Source organism: Saccoglossus kowalevskii, chromosome 18 (assembly GCF_978046115.1).
Source record: "Saccoglossus kowalevskii chromosome 18, keSacKowa6.1, whole genome shotgun sequence".
NCBI lineage: Eukaryota > Metazoa > Hemichordata > Enteropneusta > Harrimaniidae > Saccoglossus > Saccoglossus kowalevskii.
The window spans coordinates 19,007,620-19,034,202 of record NC_140658.1 but is presented as its reverse complement, the minus strand read 5'-3'; the positions used below and the strand labels follow the sequence as shown (position 1 = coordinate 19,034,202).

The 26,583-nt window shown below is 34.9% G+C and overlaps 2 protein-coding genes across 4 annotated transcripts; one reads left to right on the top strand and one right to left on the bottom strand.

The window, feature by feature from the left end:
* The first annotated feature begins 335 nt into the window (after positions 1-335).
* LOC144341752 (enoyl-[acyl-carrier-protein] reductase, mitochondrial-like) lies at positions 336-10,382 on the top strand. 2 transcript variants are annotated; one of them, XM_085493271.1, is made up of 9 exons: positions 336-505; positions 2,416-2,516; positions 3,292-3,423; positions 3,622-3,765; positions 4,433-4,535; positions 4,687-4,789; positions 5,316-5,389; positions 9,011-9,144; positions 9,718-10,382. In XM_085493271.1, exons 1-9 carry the CDS (start codon positions 348-350, stop codon positions 9,885-9,887), a joined length of 1,119 nt encoding a protein of 372 aa, XP_085349397.1. In that variant the 5' UTR covers positions 336-347; the 3' UTR covers positions 9,888-10,382. The 2 variants fall into 2 exon arrangements, with proteins under 2 accessions (XP_085349397.1, XP_085349398.1); XM_085493272.1 differs by having other exon boundaries at positions 355-509.
* Positions 10,383-13,077: 2,695 nt separating this feature from the next.
* LOC100369064 (eukaryotic translation initiation factor 2 subunit 1-like) lies at positions 13,078-26,564 on the bottom strand. 2 transcript variants are annotated; one of them, XM_085493269.1, is made up of 8 exons: positions 26,451-26,564; positions 25,498-25,766; positions 24,269-24,348; positions 23,303-23,451; positions 22,335-22,441; positions 18,452-18,549; positions 15,290-15,433; positions 13,078-13,373 (listed from the first exon to the last, which is right to left on the bottom strand). In XM_085493269.1, the coding sequence occupies exons 2-8, from the start codon at positions 25,733-25,735 to the stop codon at positions 13,245-13,247; spliced, it is 945 nt and encodes a 314-aa protein (XP_085349395.1). In that variant the 5' UTR covers positions 25,736-25,766; positions 26,451-26,564; the 3' UTR covers positions 13,078-13,244. The 2 variants fall into 2 exon arrangements, with proteins under 2 accessions (XP_085349395.1, XP_085349396.1); XM_085493270.1 differs by having other exon boundaries at positions 25,498-25,756; positions 26,451-26,545.
* Between the last annotated feature and the right edge of the window lie 19 nt (positions 26,565-26,583).

Genomic DNA, 26,583 nt, shown 5'->3' with positions numbered 1-26,583 from the left:
TTCAATGTGTAATTTGACATACACATCCCTCACAGAATCAACGCTTTCGGAAACACCTTTTCAACTACTAGTATTATAAGAACAAATAAAACAAAGTATTTTAATTATACCGACGTTAGCGGCGCTAACCATTCTCCCTGGTGGAGGTCAGCAGTCACGTAGTGGATTCGATTGGTTTTGTGGATTTTACGGTTTTGCGATTAGATAAATCTTGATACCATGTGTATTTTAACTGCCTGTGGTTAAAACTACATTTGATGTGAGGCTTATACAATGCGCACGTCAGTTAGCTGGAAGGCATACAACTTTAGGGTCAACCGGGGTCAACCGCTGGTCACATATCCAAAATGGCCGCTCCCATGATCACAAGGTGTGGATTATGCCAAGTGGAGAGATGTATGATTTCAAGTACACACGCTGTAGTTATTCAATCTCATGTGAGAGCGTATAGTAATCCATGTGCGTTGAAATATTCAGAATATGGTGATCCATCCAAAGTTGTTCAGTGAGTAAGTCAACTTGTTTACATTCAGTAACTTAGGCATTTTTCCACGAAATAAAGATTATCTCCAAATCGGGAGAATTCACTAGATCGGGGGATAAATGTAGCTCTTGATCAGGGGACAATCACTCGATGTGAATTCATTTGTTGACAACCCAATGAGGTTTAATTTATGAGGTTCGTACGCATTTAAAACAAACAACAAACTTTGCGTTCAATTCGTTACCAATGTCTTTTTTTGAAAAGAGAAAAATAAAAAAAATTATCCTGATTGGGAGATATTTTTTTATATTTTAATTCTGTCAAGTTTGTATTTGTATTTAAATATTTTAGAATTTATTTAATTTATAGATGGACAGTCATATTTCAATTGTCCTGTTTTACACCACACTTTAAATGAGAGGGACATGGGGATTTTTCCTTTGAACTTAAAGTCCTAAGATTTAACATCTTCCTAACTCTGCTCTTACACCAATAGTTGGTGTCAGTTTATTGACACCAAGTATAGAGTGGAAAAACTGACTACCCACTTGCTCTAACATATTGTTGACATTTGATATCTCGTCAGCCCAAATTTCAGCACCATACAATAAAGGTGTTATTAACTGGTCAAACAGTTTCAAGTATAATGAAGTTGATATCATTTTATGATTCAGTATTGAATGTCGGACACTAAATAACGCCTTCATTGCTTAATACTTTAACATTGATATGTTTTTAATGAGCAGGTAATATTGTTGATTATGATCTAATAATGTGTTCAACTATTTTTACTATCATTTTAAATTAACCATCTTGGCGAATACATGTATAAGATCTAATCTTGTGTTCAACTATTTTTACTATCATTTTAATTTAACCATCTTGGTGAATACATGTATAAGATCTAATCATGTGTTCAACTATTTTTACTATCATTTTAATTTAACCATCTTGGTGAGTACATGTATAAGATCTAATCATGTGTTCAACTATTTTGACTATCATTTTAATTTAACCGTCTTGGTGAGTACATGTATAAGATCTAATCATGTGTTCAACTATTTTGACTATCATTTTAATTTAACCATCTTGGTGAATACATGTATAAGATGTAATCATGTGTTCAACTATTTTGACTATCATTTTATTTTAACCATCTTGGTGAGTACATGTATAAGATCTAATCATGTGTTCAACTATTTTGACTATCATTTTAATTTAACCATCTTGGTGAATACATGTATAAGATGTAATCATGTGTTCAACTATTTTGACTATCATTTTAATTTAACCATCTTGGTGAACACATGTTGTTTGTAAAGAATGTGAAATCAGTAACACTACATAACCATAAGAAATAAAATTTTACAATTAGCACTGCTAGAGAATAACAAAAATCTAAAAATAAATGATTCCATGACATGTATGGGCTTCCACTAACTCATCACCAATTTTCATTCACCTAAATTTTATTTAGATTTGGATACAATAAATTGTGTCACTTTTGCCGCCAATGATTAAGATTAATTGTACATCATTAAAAGTATTACCCACAGAAATGTAAATTAAACATCAGGAAAACATATTGATTTAAAGTGGATATTACAGTAGCATATTTCATTTCACAATTTACTGAAATCTTTCTCCACTTTTACAAAGTGGCTAAACCAGTTTGAAATTGACAAGAAAAACAATGCAGTGTTAGCCAATGTGACTAAAACTAATTTATCTTTAGTGGATGCCCACCCAAGTATATTATTTGTTGTATCTCACTTACACATGCATAACTTTCTGGGATTCAATATTAACTGTAAATTGATATCAAAGTTGTATACCCTTATCTTATGAATCCTTGGTATAACACATCTATTTAAACATCAATGACATTATATGAATGCCTCAATGTATTATATTATGTGTTTACTTTACAGAAAAACTGCAATCACATTACCCTACATTGTGGATGAAAATTCAGTTCTTGTCAAGATGATTGCAGCTCCTGTCAATCCTGCTGATATTAACACAATACAAGGTTTGACATCTTTTAAGTATTTTCTGATATCACTTTTATCCTTGACAAGTGATTTGAAAACTGGGTGCAATTAAATGCTGAAATATTCAAATGTAACCAAAATAATATTAGGAATACTCACTCCTGCATAGGATATTATGTAGGTTTTATTTTACATGTGTGTGATTGTTTTTCCAGATAAAGTCACAAAATATGTGCTCTGTAAGCAGGTCTGCTACACAGTGAATGGTAAAATTTATGGAATTTGCCCATCGTGTGCAAACTCAGATTTTTTGAAATTTCATTTTATGACCACCACCCTAATAACCTATTACAGATAATGTGTGGAGACAGAGTATAGGTCTGTGTCATGTCTGCTAGCGACAGGAAACTTGACAAGTGTTATTAGAGTATTCTATATGACAATGTACATACACTGCAAAATGTGACCAATTTTCTCCAATTTCGGTAACAAATGGCTTCATGTTACCCCAATGGGTGGCTTTTCATAACTAGTGTGTTTTTTAGATGAAAATCAGATGGAATTTTAAATTCTATAATCGGTCAAAATTTTAGAAGCCAATAAATTATGAAAATCTGCAAAATAATTATGCGGTCAACATTTGGGCGAAAATTTAGAATGTTTATGATAAATTAAAACTTATGAATATTCAAGTTTTTGACAGTGAATTTAAACCCAAAACTACCACAATGTAACCCTCAGTATCATCAAATGTCACAAATGTCAAGTTCAACTCATCCTGATCTGATTCACCTTTGCATTATTATTTTCCAGGTGTATACCCAATCAAGCCATCTTTGCCGGCTGTGGGAGGCTTTGAAGGAGTTGGAATAGTACAAGAAATTGGAAAACAAGTGACAAAACTGTTGCCTGGTGATGTTGTAATTCCTGGTGTAAATGGCATAGGTAAGTATATAAACACTTTGACAAAACTGCTGTAGTAATGCTGAGGTCTGTTATTCATCAAAATACAATATTTACTTTATTAGTAGCAGATAATCTTACATACACAGGGAGGTGTGTCTGTGCTCAAACTAAGTCATATTTTAATGATCCAATTCACAGTAAATTACAGAGAAATGTTCTTTATATGTTTTATTTCAGGTACATGGTGTAGCCATACAGTACAGAATGAGAACGACTGGTTGAAAATACCGCCAGGGACACCTACTTTATTCGCAGCAACTTTAAGAGTAAATAATTGTACAGCTTACAGAATGTTAAAAGACTTTGCCAGGTTAGAAGCAGGTAACAACTGACACACCCTTTCTATGTGATTCCCACAACCAAACAGTATCATCTGTTTACTGACTACCATATTAAGACATACCCACCTGTATTGTGATGACTCTACTTGGTCAATATCATCTGTTTACTGACTACCATATTAGGACATACACACCTGTATTGTGATGATTCTACTTGGTCAATATCATCTATTTACTGACTACCATATTAGGACATACACACCTGTATTGTGATGACTCTACTTGGTCAATATCATCTGTTTACTGACTACCATATCAGGACATACACACCTATATTGTGATGACTCTACTTGGTCAATATCACTGGTTTACTGACTACCATATTAGGACATACACACCTGTATTGTGATGACTCTACTTGGTCAATATCATCTGTTTACTGACTACCATATTAGGACATACACACCTGTATTGTGATGACTCTACTTGGTCAATATCATCTCTTTACTGACTACCATATTAGGACATACACACCTGTATTGTGATGACTCTACTTGGTCAATACAGTGACTTCATTGATGTAGAGTTGAATGCAGACACCTTGTTTACAAACAGTGACTTCATTGATATTTACAATGATGTGATATATAATACCATCTGTTTTATGTCACACAAATTTCAAGGCATGTTTCTAATTCTTTTTTTAGGTGATGTGGTTATACAGAATGCAGCTAATAGTGGGTGTGGTCAGGCTGCTATACAGATAGCTGCAGCTAGGGGAATAAAAACTATCAATATAGTCAGACAACGGTAAGTAACAATTGTCCATGTATGTCATGTTGTTATACAGAATGCAGCTAATAGTGGGTGTGGTCAGATGATGTAATAGTTTTGAATGAAATCTATCAGTACACTCGTGTGATGAGATAATTAATGTGAATAAAATTTTGTTGTTACACAGGTCAGATTTTGATGATGTTTGTCAACATCTCAAAGACCTTGGTGCTACAGAAGTTATCAGTGATTTCTCGGCTCAAAAAGGAGATATTAAACAGCTGTTAGAGGTGAGAAAACTCCAACAGATAATGAGATTTCTAAAATTCAGACAAATAAAAATGTGTGTCTTTCTGTTGAGTTTATTTAATGCCAAGAGTAGACAGTTGCTAATACACATTACTGCTGAATCTCTGCATCTTTCTCTCAAGCACTACCAAACATAAATGCTGTCAGTGTATTCAAAATAATTGTTCAGTTTGGTGTGAACATTGAAAATGTTATATGACATATTCATTGTCAGGTAGCAGGGAAATTGTCATGATGTGTCAAATGCTACACTCATGGTATTCATTTGTGGATGGATTGTGTTTACTTCAACTTGTTTTCAATCATCATTTGAGATTTATGAAAGGATTATTAATGTTTATTAAAAAAAAAACATTATTGCCTATTCATTTTAGCTCAATTATGCAAAAAAACAAGAACAGGGAATAGAAATATTTCTCAATATTCACTGTTGTGTTTTTATTTAAATGAAGAGCAGTTTGGACAGAATCACTGTTTGATCTTTAAATATTTGCGCTTGTTTTTAAGGACCATGGCAAACCCAGACTTGCCTTGAATGCTGTTGGTGGTAAAGCTGCCATCACTTTGATGAAATATCTAGAGTAAGTATTTAAAAAGTAGGAACAAACCATTATAATATGGGTAAAGCTGCTATCACTTTGATGAAATATCCAGAGTGGGTACTACTGGTAGTATTTATAAAGTAGGAACAAACCATTATAATATGGGTAAAGCTGCTATCACTTTGATGTAATATCTAGAGTGGGTATTTATAAAGTAGGAACAAACCATTATAATATGGGTAAAGCTGCTATCACTTTGATGAAATATCAAGAGTGGGTATTTATAAAGTAGGAACAAACCATTATCAAAGAAAGCTTAGAAAGAACTCCCATGTGCTGAGAGTATTGGAGACACATTAAATATAATTCGAAATTACTTAGCTGAAAACTAATTATGCAAATCAGAAAATTAATATGACCAGATTTGAGTGTAAAACTAATGAGGTCTGCGCAATGTAACAGAAAATCTATGTCTCCAAGTTTAATTGAAATGTGATTAGAACCAAAAAATTATGAATTATTATGCTTATTAGGGAATTAATATGAACAGATTTTTACCCCAAACTAATTAGGTTTGTACATTGTCCTAGAGCATCTTTGTACTAAGTTTCATTGAAATGGAATAATTAGCACCGTGAAAACTCCAAAATTTCGACCCCTCTAAAAATTTGACCGCCTATTTATTTGCCGGGTTTCGGTGTTTTATTTACCTCCAAATTTTCGACTCCACTAAAAATTGCCGACTCATTCTTATTCGAAAATTGCGACCAGTTTTAGTTTTCCCCCAAACGAAAAAAAAACCGATGTGAGCGTTCAAACGGGACCTTCCTCAAAGGCATGAATCCGGGTTTCTGATTGACTGAGAGATTTTTATTTTATTGGTAACGAAAATATATTCTAAATAAACGAAGTTTCAAATAAAAACGAACACAAAAATCTCGGCATGCTGCGTTTCTGAATTGTTGATTATTACTGTACTCAGTAGTGATTATAATAATGTACACAAAATAAATTTGTTGAATGGTTATGAAATACAAATAAAAGTGAACTTAGTTTCATCGTAAGCGAATGATTCCGGTCTCGTATAAACGTTTGATGCTGTAGGATATCCGCCATGTTCTCTTAGGTCAAATAGGTCAAATCGCTAATTAACCAATCAAAAAGCTGGATGATGCGAAAACGGCATGATTTTTTTTAAATAAAAAAATTAGTTGTTTTTAAAAAATAAACTGGTCATCTGAAGAATAATTTAACATTGTTCACAGTGATAACAGCTCATTCTCGAAAGGAAGCTTACCCGCTCACGCTAGTCACGATAAAAATCATACACGTGTACTCTTGAATAGACAGACGTCAATGACTACGGTAAAACTTAGACTCTATTTTAGCCGGCAGGATTGATTGAAATGTCCGAAAAATGACGCCAAAATACACCTTAAAAGTCCCATTTTATTTTCTTAAATCCCATTATATTTTTTAATCCAAGGGCGAATTTACGGCAGAATTTGGTCCCTCAAATCACCGGTACGGTGCTCAAATAAGGGACACGTGAGCTTTGATTCTAACCGGATACATTGCACTGGGTCGGGGAGATCGTTTGCTAAACTTCCATGTATCTTTTGTCCAATGGGTACCTGTACTTCGAACATTCGCAAGTTTTCCTAGGTAGTGCGAGACAGCTTTGTCTTTTGACCTATTAGTTTTGTGCTGACCTCTTCTCCGCGTCTTGATGTTTTGTTTTGCTTGTCATAATACTCACTGATTGATGACTTTGTTTAGATTTTGAGTTACAACTCGGCCACGACCTTTGCTTTTACCGTGAAACATGAGGAAGTTTACGTCAATTGACGGACATTGCATTTTTTAAAAACTAATGAAGCACACTGTCTATCATCCCCATTTTTTTTTGCTGATTTCTATTCTGAAAAATTCGACCGTCCGAAAATGCACCTTAATTTTGACTCTAAAAACACGTCACATTTCTAACACAAATTATTTAAAACCAGTCGAAATTTTGGAGTTTTTACGGTACTTTAGATATCAGTGTGAAAGATTAAAATTGGTTAATTATGCAAATTAGGTAATTAATATGTACAGATTTTAACCCACAATTATTCAGGTCTGTCTATTGTCCTACAGCATCCATGTACATTCATTGATATGTGATGTATAGTACCTGAGATATCAGTGTGAAAGTTGGTTAATTATGCAAATTAGGTGATTAATATGCACAAATATTTACCGGAAACTAATTGGGTCTGCATAATTCTAGATTCATTGAAATATGATGATTAGTACTTTAGATATCAGTAGAAAAGCTGAAAATTAATTATGCAAATAGGTAATTAATATGCACAATTATTTACCCTAAAACTAATCAGGTCTCTGCATAGTCCTAAAGGATCTATGTACCAAGTTTCATTGAAATGCGATGATTAGTACTTGAGATACCCGTGGAAAAGCTGAAAATTAACTAATTATGCAAATTAGGTGATTAATATGCACAAATATTTATCGAAAACAATCAATCTCTGCATAGTCCTTGAGTATGTAAGTACCAAGTTTCATTGAAATGTAATGCTAACTACTTATATCAAATGCTGAAAATTAATTAATTATGCAAATTAGGTAATTAATATGTACTGATATTACCATAAAAACAATCAGGTCTGTGCAGTGTCGTATGACATCTATGTACCAAGTTTCATTGAAATGTGATGATTAGTACTTGAGATATCAGTGGAAAAACCGAAAATTGACTAATCATTATGCAAATTAGGTAATTAGTATCCACGGATTATTACCAAAAACTAATCAAAACCTAGCATTAGTTCAGAGCATCTATGTACCAAGTTTCATCAAAATCCAATGAGTGGTTGTTTAGATATCAGTGGAACAGTCATGGAATCACTAAAAAATAGCTAATTATCATGCAAATTAGGTAATTAATATGCACGGATTTCTACCAAAAATTAATCAAATCTGCGCATATGTTCAGAGCATCTATGTACCAAGTTTCATCAAAATCCAATGAGTGGTTCTTTAGATATCAGTGGAACAGTCATAGAACAGCTAAAAATTAGCTAATTATCATGCAAATTAGGTAATTAACGAGCATGGATTTTTACCAAAACCTAATCAAATCTGCGCATTGGCCCAGAGCATCTATGCACCAAGTTTCATCAAAAACCGATGTATGGTTCTTGAGATAGCAGTGGAACAGTCGGACACACATACACACATACACACATACACACATACACACATACACACATACAGACACACTAACTGCAAAGACTCCCATTTTGTGCTTCGCACATGGGAGTCAATAATATGGGTAAAGCTACTACTTGTATCACTTTGATGAAATATCCAGAGTGGGTATTTATAAAGTAGGAACAAACTATTATAATATGGGTAAAGCTGCTATCACTTTGATGAGATATCCAGAGTGGGTATTTGTATAGTAGGAACAAACCAATATCATATGGGTAAAGCTGCTATAACTTTGATGAAATATCTAGAGTGGGTATTTGTAAAGTAGGAACAAACCAATATAATATAGGTAAAGCTGATATCACTTTATGAAATCTTTATAGTATTTGAAAATAAGGAATCAGTGCACACACACTCCAAATTATCTATTTCTTTAAACCACAGACATGGTGGTACCATGGTAACCTATGGTGGGATGTCACGGCAACCAATCACCTTGCCGACTGGATTATTGATATTTAATGATATCAAAGTTGTGGGTTACTGGATGTCAAGATGGCATGATAAAAATGGAAAATGTGAGTACAGTGACTTTTTTTAGAATCTGTCAACATGTCAGTTTTCATATAAGTATAAAAACTCAAACATGATTTATTTCTCCCTGAAACATGGTTTTAATTTTAGGACTTTTAGTGTAAAAGCATTCAATTTCACTATATTGATATTGGACCATATCAACTACGTTTTTTAATTCTTAGATTTTCCAGTGTAACATGGTGTTTTACTGTATTTTACTAGATTTCACTTATCAGAGAGACTAGCCAAAATAAAACCCAGTGATAACTAATCTTTCTACAAATGTGTTTTATTTTTATTCTGTGTGTCAAATGATAGTAGATAGCGCCCTCTATCTCTATAGAATTATATAGACCACTTTCCCGGAAGTAGCGAGACTGGGGTGCAAAAATACTCCTGCTTTGTCATAGCTGAAAATACAAACATGTCAGTTTTCTGATACTCGATAGATGGGAATTTTATTTTTGTGACAACGATTGGTACACCAAGAAGCAGAATATCCAATCAGCCAACCAACCAATCAGCTTGATCAACATGGTCATGTGATGCTGATTAATTATGATTATTGTTCACAGCTGAGGAAGCCCAAGCAATGATATCAGAATTATGTGACTGGAGTAAAAAGGGAAAGTTGAAACTACCGAGACATCGAATGGTACCGCTTATGGACTACAAATCAGCAATTGAAACCACCATTGGACCCTACAGCACAGAAAAACAGATTCTATCCATGGAATCATTGTAACCGTTTCTATGCCTACACTTATTTAATAATATGCATAAAACCATGGCTTTAGAAACCATGGTGATAAACATTTATTGACAGGTAAAATTATGCTTTTGCTGTAATTTGTGCAGTTGTTACCTAGTGTTGTGATATAGACTTTTGTAAAACTATAACAAATGAAACTGTAGTTCGTTTTAGCAAAACCTCCCAGACACAAAACATCTCAAAATCAAGACCATTAATGGTCCCATTCATTTCTCTACTTGTCTTCACATAATCCTCTTTGTCTCTGATGGTAGAAACAGAATACGTTAATTTTCATTTGTTGGAATTTGTAATCCAATATGGCCAACTGGCAGCCATTTTGGTCTTTATATAAATAAACATTATTTACTTTGTAAACTTTTATTTCAATGTTTTGCTTTCCATCTATAACCTTCAAGGAATGTGATCATATTTGTAAAGTAAATCTCTTGAATAAAAAAATGAAATGTCATTCTTTTTATCATTTAATTTATTCTGATGTCATCCTTGACTGAGTATATGTTTTTTTTTTTAGGGGGGGGGGGGGTCTTATTTGTGGCTGACAGAGGAAGTTAAATGAAATTGGGATCTACAGTGCATGGATGTGTGACCTTTCATAGCAGGTCAAACGTGTACATAAACACCAGTAAAAGAAAAAAAAGATTTTTTTTTAAAGAAATTCACATTTATTTAAATATGTTACTGAGTTGTCTTCCATGCAAAGGAAGAAATAACAAATACATATTTATTTTCAAGTAATATGCAAGAACATACTGTAAAACGTGTCTTTTTAGCTAATCTGTAATTTCGCTAATTCAAGATGTCTCAAATTAAGATTCAATTAATTCATGCATTGAATCAAATTCGCTAAAATGTCATGTAGCTATTTCGACGTGTTCTGCAATAGTGCAAGCTATGAACTCACTTATTTAATGAGTACGCTTTAAAAGTTTCATTAAAATCCAATTCATGGTTCGTTATATATCAGTGGAACATTCATGGGAAAAAAATAACTAATTATGCAAATTAGGTAATTAATATCTACAATTATGTACCCTAAAACTAATCAGGTCTCTGCATAGTCCTAGAAGATCTATGTAGCAAGTCTCATTGAAATGCGATTAGTACTTGAATTATCAGGCAAAAAACTGAAAATTAATGTAATTAATATGCACAAATATTTACCCAAAAACTAATCAGGGGTCTGCACAGTCCTTAACTATGTACCAAGTTTCATTGAAATGTGATGATTAGTACTTAGGTATCAGTGGAAAAGCCAAAAATTGATTAATCATTATGCAAATTAGGTAATTAATATTGACAGGTTTTTACCAAAAACTAATCAAATCTGTGCATAAGTTCAGAGCATCTATGTACCAAGTTTCATCAAAATCCAATTTGTGGTTTTTAGATATCAGTGGAACAGCCAAAAATTAGCCAATTATCATGCAAATTAGGTAATTAATATGCATGGATTTTTACCAAAACCTAATCAAATCTGCATTGGCCCAGAGCATCTATGCACCAAGTTTCATCATTTTTTTCTGTGGATTATTAATTTCCATAAACAATATTCAACTATCTTTCTAGAACACTAATACTTACAGTATGTCATTAAAGCAGTATAACAAGAATGAATGATGCAAAGCCCATTCTATAAATTGTTAAATGTTTCTTGGTCGAAGTAAGAAACTAGGTGATGGTAGTGATAATATGAGAGCATGGGTTTGATTTAGCCAGAGCAACTGCACAAAACATAAGGACAAATTGACAGCTCCTAAGGATGGTATTCCCAGATTAACACCAGCTGTTAATGACATTAATTCTCAAATCCGATGAAAGGATCAGTTACTGCGACAAAGCCCTACTCACTACACAAAAGCTACTCACTACGAAGCTACAATTATAATATAAATCAAAATTCTTAGGGGCACTGTATTTCTAGATGATGAGAGGGGGGGGGGGTCATCCTGTTTTTGTGTTTTGCTTGGGGAGGGGGGTCTTTTCATACTTTAGTGAAATCGGATTCCCCAGCACCCACCCCCGCCAAAGAAAATGATCAGTCCCTAAATAAAACAAAGTTACAGGTAGATAAAGAAAACTTAGGTGCGATTTTACGTTATCACAGAACCAACAAACTTTGATAAATTCATCGAGTTTATTTATTCATGGGGGGGGGGGGGGTTAACGACTTTTGAGTTTACATGTAAAAATAACTGCACCTTTCTCATCCTTAGAAATTTTATTAATATAACGTTATTTACAAGGATGCCACAAAGTATGCTTGAAAATGTATCGGCCCATGCATAGCAAAGGTCAATGTGACTTAAACCATTTGGTATCCTTGTAATAACCTGATTATACATTTTCCCAAACCAATCCATTGATGTAGGAAATTGTGAAAATTATTCCTCACTCCATTTTCAAAAGCGCCTGATATTTTGGAAATGGATCCTATACTGTACTCCGGTATAATTGGGATTCTCATTTCCTATTACGATATACCACAAGAATAAAGCATGCTGTGACTCGTAGCGATACATTGACAGGTGTTTGAATAAAATACAATGTAATATACATTATGCCTTAAAAAAACAATTTATATGATAAGAATACGCAACGGCCAATATTTTTTGTACAATAGGTAATATGCAAAGACCTCACAAGATTAATGCATGTGATATTCTAATGTATTTTAACGTATCACACAATAACACAAAAGATGTGTGCAATTGTATTTATAAATACATAATACATACTTTGTGAATAACTAAGGACGATAGAAAAACAGTCTGAGATGAACACTGACCAGTTCTTTCTTATAGGAATCACTATTTCTAAAAATGTATATTTCTCGTGTGATTTTGTGATTATCTTACAATTCATGCAAGATCCTCTCACAATTTGCGCGAAATCTTCATCACATCACTTGCATACTTTCATTTTATAAATTTCTGCTAATAATTATATGCACCCGAGGATCAGATTGAAGTTGTTAGAAAAACTTTGTTTCGGTCTCAAATGTGATTCAATAGCAGGTTATGTAGAGGGAACTTAGGGGAGAATTCTCTGCTCCAAAATATCCACATTGCAAAATTCTCTCACAATACTCCAACTAAAATGAGTGATAAATAAGTAAATGGGATAAAACTAAGAAACAATTTCATCCCCACAGCTGAGCAAGTTTGTTTCAAACTAAAGATTATTTATCAAAAAGCAACATTTTTGAACAGAATAATACATCGAACCTGGACAGTTAAAAGTCAGAATTTTATGGTATAGTTATAGCGATGACATATACTCCACCCAGGAAGTATCATAGTATTTTATCACATTTTGTTATATTATTATTTAATCATCTGCATCTTCAGCTATCTCTTCATCTGCACTGTCATCCCCGGCAACCTCACGATTTGCTTGTTCTAATCTCTCCAAATGTTTAGATAGTTCAATTTCATCAACTTCAGTCACAACCTTTGGCTGAAAAATACAAATTTGAAATGCCTGTTAATTCAACAAATTTCATCAAATCACAAAACAAAACAACTTCCAGTGTAACCGTATGTTTTCAACTAAAATCAAGAATTATACTTGGACATGAACAAATACAATATGGCCGTTAGTCAGACATTTTTGTTTGTTGAAAAAAATGCAGCAGACATGCAGCTGCAAGCATGACCATGATACAAAAAATAGGTCAATGGCCTGTTGCTCGATGGCTATTGTATAAAAGATTGGTGCTGTATATGCCACAACTTTTCGTTTAAATTTGTACTTTCAAATGAAATATCGCCAAACAACCACACAAAACGGTCAATGGAATAATAAACACATGTATGCCTAACACCAAAGCATTGGAAATAGTGGTTAGTTGAAATTCCATTTTAACCAAAAATGACAAGGTACACACCAAGTATCAAAGCATTCAGGCTACCGGTTTTGAAGAAGAAGTCAAAAATAGAATTTTTGACCAAAAATGACCATTTTAAATTCGTCTGAACTGAAATCAGGTTGGGTCGTAACAGCCGTTTTTTTTTCATTATTTTTGCCTTAAGTTTCTACCTTTCTACTGTCGATGGGTCCTGAAACTATTTCATCAATTATTTTGACGACCGCGTGAAATAGGAAAACTATGATGCCTCGTGGCATCACGATGACTTATTCAAGATGACGGCAAACACGGGGATTTCACTGTAGTTTTCCGTGGTTTTCGTCTTGAAATCGATCAATTTCAGACCATCGCCCTCAAAATAATTGATGAAATAGTTTCGGGATCCATCGACAGTAGAAAGGTAGAAACTTAAGGGGAAAATAATGAAAAAAAAACGGCTGTTACGACCCGATCTGATTCCAATTTGGTAAAATAGGGTAACTCGCAAAGGATGGAACTGTAGCTCCATGGTTTCGCATTAACACCACAACGAACGAAATAACCGACAGCGAAACCAAGTGAGCTACAGAACTGCAGCTAGGTTCAACCACGGTTTCATTCAACACTATGGCAACAGCAGACTGCAACCTCTGCAGTCAATCCACACAACCACAACTTTCGGAAAAGACTTCTGCCAGTCACTAAATTCCATGCAAATACGATTTCGTCTGTCTCAAGCGTTCCACAACATCCATAACCACTTTAGTCTTTGGAAGGAATTCAGTCAATTTAACAGGAGAATCGACCTGCCCACACAGACGGAAACAATTTGACTGACCGACACAGGGACGCACAGACTTATTCATAAACAAAGTTATTCCAACTCCATACTATAGATGGCGCTCTCACTATAGATCACCACAGTAGTTTTTGGGGCTAATTTGCATAATTTTTGGCAGATCAACTTCTCATGAACAAATTACCATCTACACTCATCAAGGCATCCACACACCAAAAATCGAGTAAAATGATTCGGCGGTTTTTGAGAAGAAGTCGTGCACAGATAGACAGACAGACAGACAGACAGACAGACAGACAGACAGACAGACAGACAGACAGACAGACAGACAGACAGACAGACAGACAGACAGACAGACAGACAGACAGACAGACAGACAGACGACAGAAACCCATCCCATAGGCTCAGCGGACCTATGGTCCGTTGAATGAAATCACTCATTTCTTCTTCAGCTTGTGTAAATAGCTTGAAAAATCTGCATAACTTTTTACATATCTGAAGTTTTGAATAAAACCAGTAGAATATATAAAACTATGTTCATTTGGACAAAAATTAACAAAGAAAGTACATAAAAAAGTGTAAAATATTGCATAAAAATTTGAGCGGGGAAAACATACTGTGTTTGAGACAGCAAGTTACAATAACTAATAGTTAATCATTTCCCATGAATGCCGTCAAATTATGATATTATGAAAATTAACCAGCTTAGAGTATTATAGTACTTACAGCCATATTGACTTTGTAGAAACCATTTCCCTCTTCAATACTTTCTCTGATTGCTTCTATCGCAATCTGTAATCTAACTAAACCTTCTGTTCTGTCCAACGTTGTTGTCGTTACCACATACACTGGTGGAGCTATTAGATTAATCTGCATTCAGAAAATATTTAGAAATTAGTGTCTGTAGAAATAAATGCATTCAGCTCATTGTACAGCCAGTGTTATTGTCGCTCTGCGTCCTATGATTGGTCCTATGACAGCTAGCGTAAATCAGCTGTCATTAGTATTGATGTCAGTTACAGCACTATCAGCTCATGAACATGCATAAGGTCTTTTGATTCAGACAAACAAATGAGTGATCGAAAAACAACCTAATCCCAGACTACCCGTGACTCACTATGTCATCAAAGCAGTCCATGAGACAAATCAACCCAATCCTAGACTACCCTTGACTCACTATGTCATCAAAGCAGTCCATGAGACAAATCAACCCAATCCTAGACTACCCTTGACTCACTATGTCATCAAAGCAGTCCATGAGACAAATCAACCCAATCCCAGACTATCCTTGACTCACTATGTCATCAAAGCAGTCCATGAGACAAATCAACCTAATCCCAGACTACCCTTGACTCACTATGTCATCATAGCAGTCCATGAGACAAATCAACCCAATCCCAGACTATCCTTGACTCACTATGTCATCAAAGCAGTCCATGAGACAAATCAACCTAATCCCAGACTACCCTTGACTCACTATGTCATCAAAGCAGTTCATGAGACAAATCAACCCAATCCCAGACTATCCTTGACTCACTATGTCATCAAAGCAGTCCATGAGACAAATCAACCCAATCCCAGACTACCCTTGACTCACCATGTCATCAAAGCAGTCCATGAGACAAATCAACCTAATCCCAGACTACCCTTGACTGACTATGTCATCAAAGCAGTCCATGAGACAAATCAACCCAATCCCAGACTACCCTTGACTCACTATGTCATCAAAGCAGTCCATGAGACAAATCAACCCAATCCCAGACTACCCTTGACTGACTATGTCATCAAAGCAGTCCATGAGACAAATCAACCCAATCCCAAACTATCCTTGACTCACTATGTCATCATAGCAGTCCACGAGACAAATCAACGTATCCCCAGACTACCCTAGACTCACTATGTCATCAAAGCAGTCCATGAGACAAATCAACCCAATCCCAGACTACCCTTGACTCACTATGTCAACAAAGCAGTCCATAAGACAAATCAACCTAATCCCAGACTACCCTTGACTCACTATGTCATCAAAGCAGTCCATGAGACAAATCAACCCAATCCCAGACTACCCTTGACTCACTATGTCAACAAAGCAGTCCATAAGACAAATCAACCTAATCCCAGACTACCATTGACTCACTATGTCATCAAAGCAGTCCATGAGACAAATCAACGTAATCCCAGACTACCCTTGACTCACTATGTCATCAAAGCAGTCCATGAGACAAATCAACCCAATCCCAGACTACCCTTGACTCACTATGTCATCAAAGCAGTCCATGAGACAAATCAACCCAATCCCAGACTACCCTTGACTCACTATGTCATCAAAGCAGTCCATGAGACAAATCAACCCAATCCCAGACTACCCTTGACTCACTATGTCATCAAAGCAGTCCATGAGACAAATCAACCCAATCCCAGACTACCCTTGACTCACTATGTCATCAAAGCAGTCCATGAGACAAATCAACCAATAATCAAAAGCTTGTGATGGGCATATTTATAACTGTTGTGGTATTGAATGGTTTTCTGATGTCTTTGTTCAGGTAGTTAACTTCTCCTAGACTCACTATGCAATCAAAGCACTAGAATAGGTTGTTGTTTAGTCCACCCTTGTAAATCTACCTAAACCCAGATTACACCAGACTTACAATGTAATCAATACAGTCTTACAGGTCATTTGATTTGCCCACCCTTGTGAACCCACCTTAACCCAGATTACCCTAGACTCGCAATGTAATCAAAGCAGTTGACACATTGTTGGTTTTGTCCACCCTTGTAAAATCACCTAAACCCAGATTACCGTAGACTCACAATGTAATCAAAACAGTCTTACAGGTTGGTTTTATCCATTCTTGTGAACCCACCTAAACCCAAATTACCCTAGACTCACAATGTGATCAAATTAATCTTACAGGTTGGTTTTGCCTACCCTTGTGAACCCACGTAAACCAAGATTACCCAAGACTCATGTGATCATAACAGTTTTGTAAATTGTTGGCTTTATCTACCCTTGTCAAGCCACCTAAACCCTAAATTTACTGTACTGTACTGTGTTAGTGCCCAGTGTCCTCAACTCAGAAAATCACGATTTTTTTTGGGGGGGGGGGGGGTGGGCGTTTCCCCGAGCACCCCCCTCGGAAAAGAGTACAAATGACCATTTTAATTCACCATGTGACAGATTGAAGGGGATATCACCCTTTGAAAAAATATGCACATTTTATTATGATATTAATTACGTACCACCCAAATTGACAAGGTTAAAAATATTAGAGTCTGTGTGAACACAGTCAAAATCAAACTTTATCATTGTCTCAACTGACTGAATGTATTGGATTAAACGCAAACTCTTGATGAGAAGCATTTCCCGCCATGACCTAATGAATCAAGTCTGTTATTAATCAATCAGAATGCTGTTTTCTGACGCACTTCTTCGAAAATTCCTGATGACTTTCTGGTAATGCAATGCGAAAGTGAATTATCGATGTCAAAGTACAATCTGTTGGAATTGATTTTGGCAAATAAACGGCATAGTATTTAAAAAAAATTGTAACTAACATTTTTTGATTGGTAAATTGAATATGGCATGAAATAATTATTGCATTTTACTTTTATTAACAGGTCATTGTCGAAGCGTAGTTTACACACAGCTACCATGGTCTACGCATTTACAACATATTCATGGTGGTCGATATTCATGCTGATTACCAGTATAGGTTAAGCAATGATCAACGACCAAGTTTTAAATTAGTGGCATTTTGAAAGGATGGGTGATTTGCCGAATGTGACCCTGAATATAAAAATTGCACAAAAGTGGGGGGTGGGCGCTTGACCGGGCATGGGTACTAATTCAGTACAGCACAGTACTATGTTATCCACAGTACATACCTTGATTGGCATCTCTTCTGTGGAATGTTCTAATCCTTTCCTGAGAGCAGCTTTAACAGCATCAATTCCCTCATATCCATAGCAGGCAACTTCAATATCTAGAAAAAAAAATCAAATATCACACATCAAGTATTGGCATTATAGAATTACTTGAGCGTTTCAGGCAATCATCACAGATCTTTCAGAAAACAATCACGCTGATAGTTAGTGATTATACTATGCTGCAATGCTAGATACTATACTGCAATGCTAGATACTATGCTGCAACACTAGAAACTATGCTGCAACACTAGATACTATGCTGCAACACTGGATACTATGCTGCAACACTAGATACTATGCTGCAATGCTATATACTATGCTGCAATGCTAGATACTACCTATGCTGTAATGCTAGATACTATGCTGTAATGCTAGATAATATGCTGCAATGCTAGATACTATGCTGCAATGCTTGATACTATGCTGCAATGCTTGATACTATGCTGCAAAGCTAGATACTATGCTGCAAAGCTAGATACTATGCTGCAAAGCTAGATACTATGCTGCAAAGCTAGATACTATGCTGCAACACTAGATACTATGCTGCAACACTAGATACTATGGTGCAATGCTAGATACTATGCTGTAACGCTAGATACTATACTGCAACACTAGAAACTATGCTGCAATGCTATATACTATGCTGCAATGCTAGAAACTATGCTGCAATGCTAGATACTATGCTGCAACACTAGAAACTATGCTGCAATGCTATATACTATGCTGCAATGCTAGAAACTATGCTGCAATGCTAGATACTATGCTGCAAAGCTAGATACTATGCTGCAATGTTAGATGCTATGCTGCAAAGCTAGATGCTATGCTGCAATGCTAGATACTATGCTGCAACGCTATGCTGCAATGCTAGAAACTATGCTGCAACACTAGATACAATGCTGCAATTCTAGATACTTTGCTGCAATGCTAGATACTATACTGCAACGCTAGATACTATACTGCAACACTAGAAACTATGCTGCAATGCTATATACTATGCTGCGATGCTAGAAACTATGCTGCAAAGCTAGATACTATGCTGCAATGCTCGATGCTATGCTGCAAAGCTAGATGCTATGCTGCAATACTAGATACTATGCTGCAACGCTATGCTGCAATGCTAGAAACTATGCTGCAATGCTAGATACTATGCTGCAACGCTAGATACTATGCTGCAAAGCTAGATGCTATGCTGTAATGCTAGATACTATGCTGCAACGCTACGCTAGATACTATACTGCAACACTAGAAGCTATGCTGCAACACTAGATACTATGCTGCAACACTAGATACTATGCTGCAATTCTAGATACTATACTGCAACGCTAGATACTATGCTGCAATGCAAGATACTATGCTGCAACGCTAGATACTATGCTGTAATGCTAGATACTATGCTGCATTACTAGATGCTATGATGCAATGCTAGATACTATGCTGCAATGCTAGATACTATGCTGTGACACTAGATACTATGCTGCAAGTTTAGATACTATGCTGCGACGCTAGATACTATGCTGCAAAACTAGATACATCTTCGCTAACAAAGGTTCGGCCATCGCCTCACCATTACACATTTTACTATCTGCTACATGAGGGCTAAAAATCCAACTGATTAACCCTCTTCTTACCGACGCCATAAACTACCATGTGAAAAATGGACACCTATTTTCCCAGCATACATTTCGCATTAACTAGCCAAGACTTTTTGTGTAATTTCAACCAATTTCAATTGTCAAGTACTGCCTTTTAAGTAATCAAATTGACATTAAACTTGGTTTTCCATTTAGAATAGAATATTGTCTTCTCATTTCATGAAATTCAGACACATAAATTAAATTGTACGATTAGAGGAGGGTTACAAAAATATGCTAATTACGATAAACATGACAGCTGTGAATTTTGTTAATAAATCATGAAACCAGAGATAAAAGTGAACTTGCCTAAAAGAGTAAGTCATGGTTTATCAAGTAACTATGCTACTTGAGAATTTGAATTTGGGAGGTCCAAAAAAATGTTACCCCCCAAAATATGGTTTTGTATGGCTTGGGGTGTTTCCAGTCTAAAATCAATTATATGGTATTTTATGCGTTCAGATTGTGCAGAACGTAGGGCATTTATCTTATGGCATTATATGGCTACATTAATAATTAAAGATATGGTACTTTATGGTTTCAGAACGAATAAGTACTCAGCCAGATAATATGGGTTTTTATGGCTTGGGAAAGGAAATCGTTGGTCCATAAAATACCATGTTATGGTAAAATATGGTTTGGGGAATACACATTTATTTTATCATAACCTCAGGACCACAAAATATGGTACTTTATGGTTTCAGAAGGAATAAGTATTCTGCCAAGCAATATGGGTTTTTATGGCTTGGGAAAGGAAATCATTGGACCATAAAATACCATGTTATGGTAAAATATGGCTTCAGGTTTTTATTTGAGAAAATATAATTACCTAAATGCGACGATCAAATTCTGTTAAACTCTGAATAATTTTGAAACTCAAAATGATGTCAACAGATTTAGCATTTACATGTACTGCCCGTGTAGTAACCTTTTCATGGGCTAAAACAACTGTCATTTTGAAAATGTTAATGATCTTCATTTGTTTATAGACTAGCGGCACTAGAAGAATTTGTTTATCAAAAGAAATGAACATTTCTACAGTTTGACCACTGATATATTTTGGCTAAAGAAAAACTAAGTATAAATATGATAAACAAAAACGTCTGGACAGATAGAAGCAAAAATATGTCATTAGTCTAAACAGATTTGCACCTGTGTATCAAATTTTAATGAAATCTTGATGGTGTATAGTAACACATGGTTTAGTGAACTCTGACACCATATATTACCATACAATTTTTAATCTGAAGCCATAATATACCATTTCACAATCAAGTATCATATAAAATGCCATAAATTACCATATTCAATCCAAGTGTAACAGATTTTACCATAAAAAACCATAATGTCCATAATAGCTGATACCATAATAAACCATAAATCCATACCAACAGCAATATGGCCCAATCCATAAAAAGCCATGTGTGATTTTTTAGTGATGACTAGAAAAATACCTTTCGTGTATTTCATAAAAGTAGTATAATACATAAAGGACATCATAATAGATATAATGCATACAAGAAGTTGTAAGAATATTCCATAATCTAAAGTTCGGGAGATGTAAAACCAAAAGAGACAATGTGCAAAAATGGCTATGGTATTTTAAGGTATCAGGCAAAAATGCCCTCTATTTTCACATGGTTTTTTATGGTGTCGGTAGGATAACACAAAATATATATTGGCTAAAAGAGGGTTAAATCAATTCATTTTATTAATTTGATTCCCCAGCACAGCCACCTTGAAGTGTATGATTCAAACAATATGTTATCAGTATAATGTGAACATAGATTTTCAACCGTCACACGTTTGAAAACATAGCAACTATATTGTCTCTGAGGTAAGAACTGTGAACTGACTAGATGTTGGGAATGATTTCAATATTTTGCACAGACTAAACCTTGAGGTGTAGGCTCCGTGCCAGTCTCTGTGCTATGCCTTGAAGAAAGGGAAAGGCCGTCAAAAATTGCATCAGCGATTCTTCACCATCAGCAACACAACGCTACATTATATTTATGACCAGTTGTCAAATGTTACGCCAACCTTGATTGGGCAAATGCTTTAGAGATGTCTCCAATCAGATCTATAGATTTTACCGAGGTAAAATATGCGACTTATCAGCGCACACAGGTTTGTGGGAGAGCATGTTTACATCGAGCTTGTGAAACTGTGTGAATAATGGGCTTGATACTATGCTGCAATGCATGTCCTACCTGCCCTGACCTTGACCTGTTGTGGTGTTAGTCGTCTTTTAATATTAGCTAGGAGTACTCTGTAAGTTTCCTCATCCAAAGTACATTCATTTAACAAGGAGTCATCACTGTAATACAAGATACAGGGTTGTCATTAGCATTTATAAAAGTTGGAAGAGAAACTCCCAATCTCTAATTGAATTATTATTTTTTTATTTCCATTCATTCCTCAGTTACCAGTCAGAATAGAAGATGACATTTTTAGGTAAAATAAATACTTGATTCATTGATAGTCAACCATTCAATCTTCATCATCATCAATTTTAGCAAGATGATAATTTGATGGGATCCACGTTTCATGAAAGTCACTATCACCTCCAGTTTTACTGCGAGTGTACACAGGTAAAAGAAAATAAACCAAATGAAAATGGCAGTCAGAACAATGACCATGGTGATGTCTGCATGATGGTGCAACAAAGCAGCCTAGATTGCCACCATAGACCATATCGCAAATCTAAATCATAGTGAATTGAGGCATAGTTTTGACTAAATCAACTCTGCCAATTGCAAAGTATGCCTGCTGGTGCAACCTGACAAAATTATCCCAAAAAAGCAATAACATTCAGAATTGCAATACAGACTATGCTGTTTGTATTTGTGTGTATCAAAATTTTCAACTCCAAGCATATTTTAACTTTCAAGCAACTTTTAATTTCAACTTATACTTTCTAGTATTTATCAATGATACTAATATAAGACATATTTAGGCAGATTACTATGCATAATTCACATATATGGGGATTTTGAAAAAAAACACTAATCTAGTGTTAAGCCAGCTTAAATCTAATTACGTCACGCTTAGCATTTTAATCAAAACATGATAATAATACCAGTTTGGTCCAAAATTTAAATTCGAGAAATGTACAGAATGGTAGTACAATTCGGTAAAAGAATCAAATAAAATTATTGACAAAAGTGTCTATTCTTACTTAACACAATGTTTAAATGCTTCATAAGCGGCACCAGGCTGTCCGTATTTCCTGTCAAAATGCCAGGCTGTTTTATGATATAGCTCTTCTAACTGTTCATCTGTCTCGTATTCTAGGATTTCACCGACATGACGCAATATACTGTTCACCTGAAAAAAACCAAAATGTTATGAAAGATCAAATTACGACTATTACTTGGTTTTTTAAATGATATACATGTACAATCAGAAACTGCTTTGCAACTCAACGATATAAACATTTAAATCAATTTTTGCTGCTGTATTTCAGAACTAACAAATGAACCGATCAGTGTGCCACTATTTTTTTTTGAAAAACCAATAAAAAGTCTTGTTACATAAAAATTTGAAATTTTGCTGGATGCCTTCTTGATGGAATTACTAAATAAAAGACCTTAATGAAGTTTAAAAATATCAACAAATGTTTAAACACATAGCTTTAAAGATTTCTATCAACAACAGCAAGAATATGATGAGTGCACTCACTGAACGTTGATTGGTACCTCAGTTGAGTTCATTTCATTTACTCAAGTCACAAGGCAGGGGGAATACAAAATTAAACATTTGTAACTAATTCCACAGATACAAATTACCGGTAATCATTATTCTTGGGAGCGAGTCTCCAGGCATTTTTACCACCTGCCAACTATAACCATGAAAACAATGGTCGAAAACCATCAGAAAACTGTACTTTAGGATAGTTGTTAAGACTTTCCTAAACAATGTAAAAAAACTACTGGTACCCTTAAATATATAAATTTGATTGTTCAGAATTACCCTGCTACATCAAATTTTAAGTTATGATGTTTTCTTGATATAAGTTTTCACCGGCTCTTCGACCGACATTTAACAGCAGCTCGCGCAAAGCCCATAGAAATACATGATACAGCAGTGCGCATCTTAGCAACATAGATCATAGCTCTCTAACTATTATTTATCTCTTACTTACAGCTTTTGCTTTGCTGTATTTTTCTTCACATTTAGCAATCTCTTCTGAAGATACTCTTCTTTTTGACAAGTCAATATAACCTGAAATATAACATGGGAAATAAAAATACGAGTCAATATTGGTCATTGATTCAACTATTATACATTAGATATGCTCTCTGATTAATTTTAGTAAATTTAGATTTTTTCTAAAATGAACTAAAAATCTGAAGATGAAATAGTAAAATTTACATTTATTTTTAATAATATACTTTGTATATTATTATTTCTTTATTCCGCACTATATGGCCACCGGCCTAAAGTACTGTTACATTTCAAAACTTTAAATTACACCCGGTCGCTTTAAAATTACTTTGTATATATGGAACATGTTTCTTATTTCTTTTTTTCTATTCTCAAATACAAATTTTACTTTTATACTTTGAACAATCCAGTTAACTTTGCTACTCACTAGCAAATGATAGAAAAACTAAGTGAGAGATCAGATAATGGATTTTAAAAACAATTATACAACCCAGTTTCTCAGAGTCAACAGAATTTTTTTTACAGAGATGAATGTCATAAAAACCTGGGCATTGAATAATGATGAAATGTTTCTGTTGCCATATTCAGTTTTGTAATATTCAATTTGAAAGATTGCACAAAGAGAAAGAAGAACAGGTAGGTGACAACATCTAGCCAGATATTAATATGCTGTATTTAATATTATTAAATCACTTGTGTTAACATGTTACACTAGGTTTATTTTATGATGGGATGCAACATAGTCGCAATGCCCCTATAACGGCAACAACATCATAAACACCATCGTAACTGAAACACCACACCATAACAGCAACACCATCATAACCTCAATGCCATCATATCATTTTAAAAGACAGTGAAAATCACAAAATTTTGTATCTGTGAAAATTCAACTAAGAACACAGTTATCCAATTCCTAGCAAGGAAAATTAAATGCTTTACAGTAAGTGTGCAAAACTGTAATATTCACACTCTATATACAAATGGTGATCCTCATAAATATCAACAATGTTAATCCACTTAAAGACTTAAAGCGGGAGAATTGAGTCCCAAGTGATAACAACGCACGCTAAGAACGCAAAGGCTCATGGGTAAACTTGTTTGCAAATAATGACACGCTATGGCGACCTGACGCATGCGTAGGTTACGACTCCCTCGCTTTAAATAGATATTTTTAATTTTCGTATTATGATCCATATTACAAACCTTTATCCTTGTCCACCCTGATGACGACTACACACTCACTTCTTCCAACACGGATGAGTTTATTGATAGATCTGATACGTCGTCGTGACAACTCACTCAGTAGTATCATGCCTTCTATATTGTTGTATTCCAGTAAATGTACATACGCGCCCATCTCAGCAATAGATCGCACATTCACCATTACTACATCTTCCTTCTCAGGAAACTTATGTTCATAAAAACGGCACGAGATCGGCATCTTCAATGCGTAGTAGTAATTCTGTGGACAACTACAGTTGAATTATTGACTTTATGTTAGATTACCGTATATGTTCTGTATTTGCTCTATCACAGTATTTCATCCAAGATGCCCAATTTCACGATTTCTGAAGATTTCCCACTATTTGGTGTATATAAAAATCGATAAAGTGGTTTTGCTTTATTTTTGACAAATCTAATGAGTTTTGGGCTTTCTTAAATGCGCAATTGTCCCTCATAATTTGGACATCTTTGGGTTGTCAAAAAATTTATCCTTCTCACTTGATTGTCCCCATATTGAGATCTAAATTTCTCTCCTGATCTGGTGAATTTTCTAAATTTTGAGATGTCTATGTTTTGGGAAAACAATGGTTCAAAAGTAACCATAGTCAGATCATCAATTATTCTTTCAATCCTTACAATCATAATTGCATGATGGGTAATGTCATTCGTTTGTCTGAAACAGCTGTTTTCCCACTGAAGAGCAAAACCATTCGTTAATATATTTTATCTTGCAGTATATTGATTCTTCAAATGTATCGAATATTTTTGAAGGATGCATACATTATTCTATTGCTGGGGTACTGGCAGTAATATGAAATAATACAACATATTCGACGATGCCCCCCTTTCCCGTACGATTAGCGTGCCCTGGTTATGTTAAACATGGAAGACTGTATTATAACATGAGAACTTATAAAATGAGTATAACGAACCGGATGAATAGTCTTTTTAAGTAGAGTAAGATACGAAATTGGTCAAATCAGGAATGATTTTCACAAAAACAGTTCTTCTGATGCAATGATGGCGACGAACATGTGGGTGACCTTTCAACTCAAAATTACATCG

Coding starts and splice junctions, on each gene's coding strand:
- LOC144341752 (XM_085493271.1), top strand. CDS start 348: ATGGCCGCTCCCATGATCACAAGGTGTGGATTATGCCAAGTGGAGAGA. Junction 3,766..4,432: donor CTTTGCCAGGTTAGAAGCAG/GTAACAACTGAC, acceptor TTCTTTTTTTAG/GTGATGTGGTTATACAGAAT. Junction 9,145..9,717: donor GCATGATAAAAATGGAAAAT/GTGAGTACAGTG, acceptor TATTGTTCACAG/CTGAGGAAGCCCAAGCAATG.
- LOC100369064 (XM_085493269.1), bottom strand. CDS start 25,735: ATGCCGATCTCGTGCCGTTTTTATGAACATAAGTTTCCTGAGAAGGAA. Junction 23,452..24,268: donor AATACAGCAAAGCAAAAGCT/GTAAGTAAGAGA, acceptor GGTTTTTTTCAG/GTGAACAGTATATTGCGTCA. Junction 13,374..15,289: donor TCTACAAAGTCAATATGGCT/GTAAGTACTATA, acceptor TGTATTTTTCAG/CCAAAGGTTGTGACTGAAGT.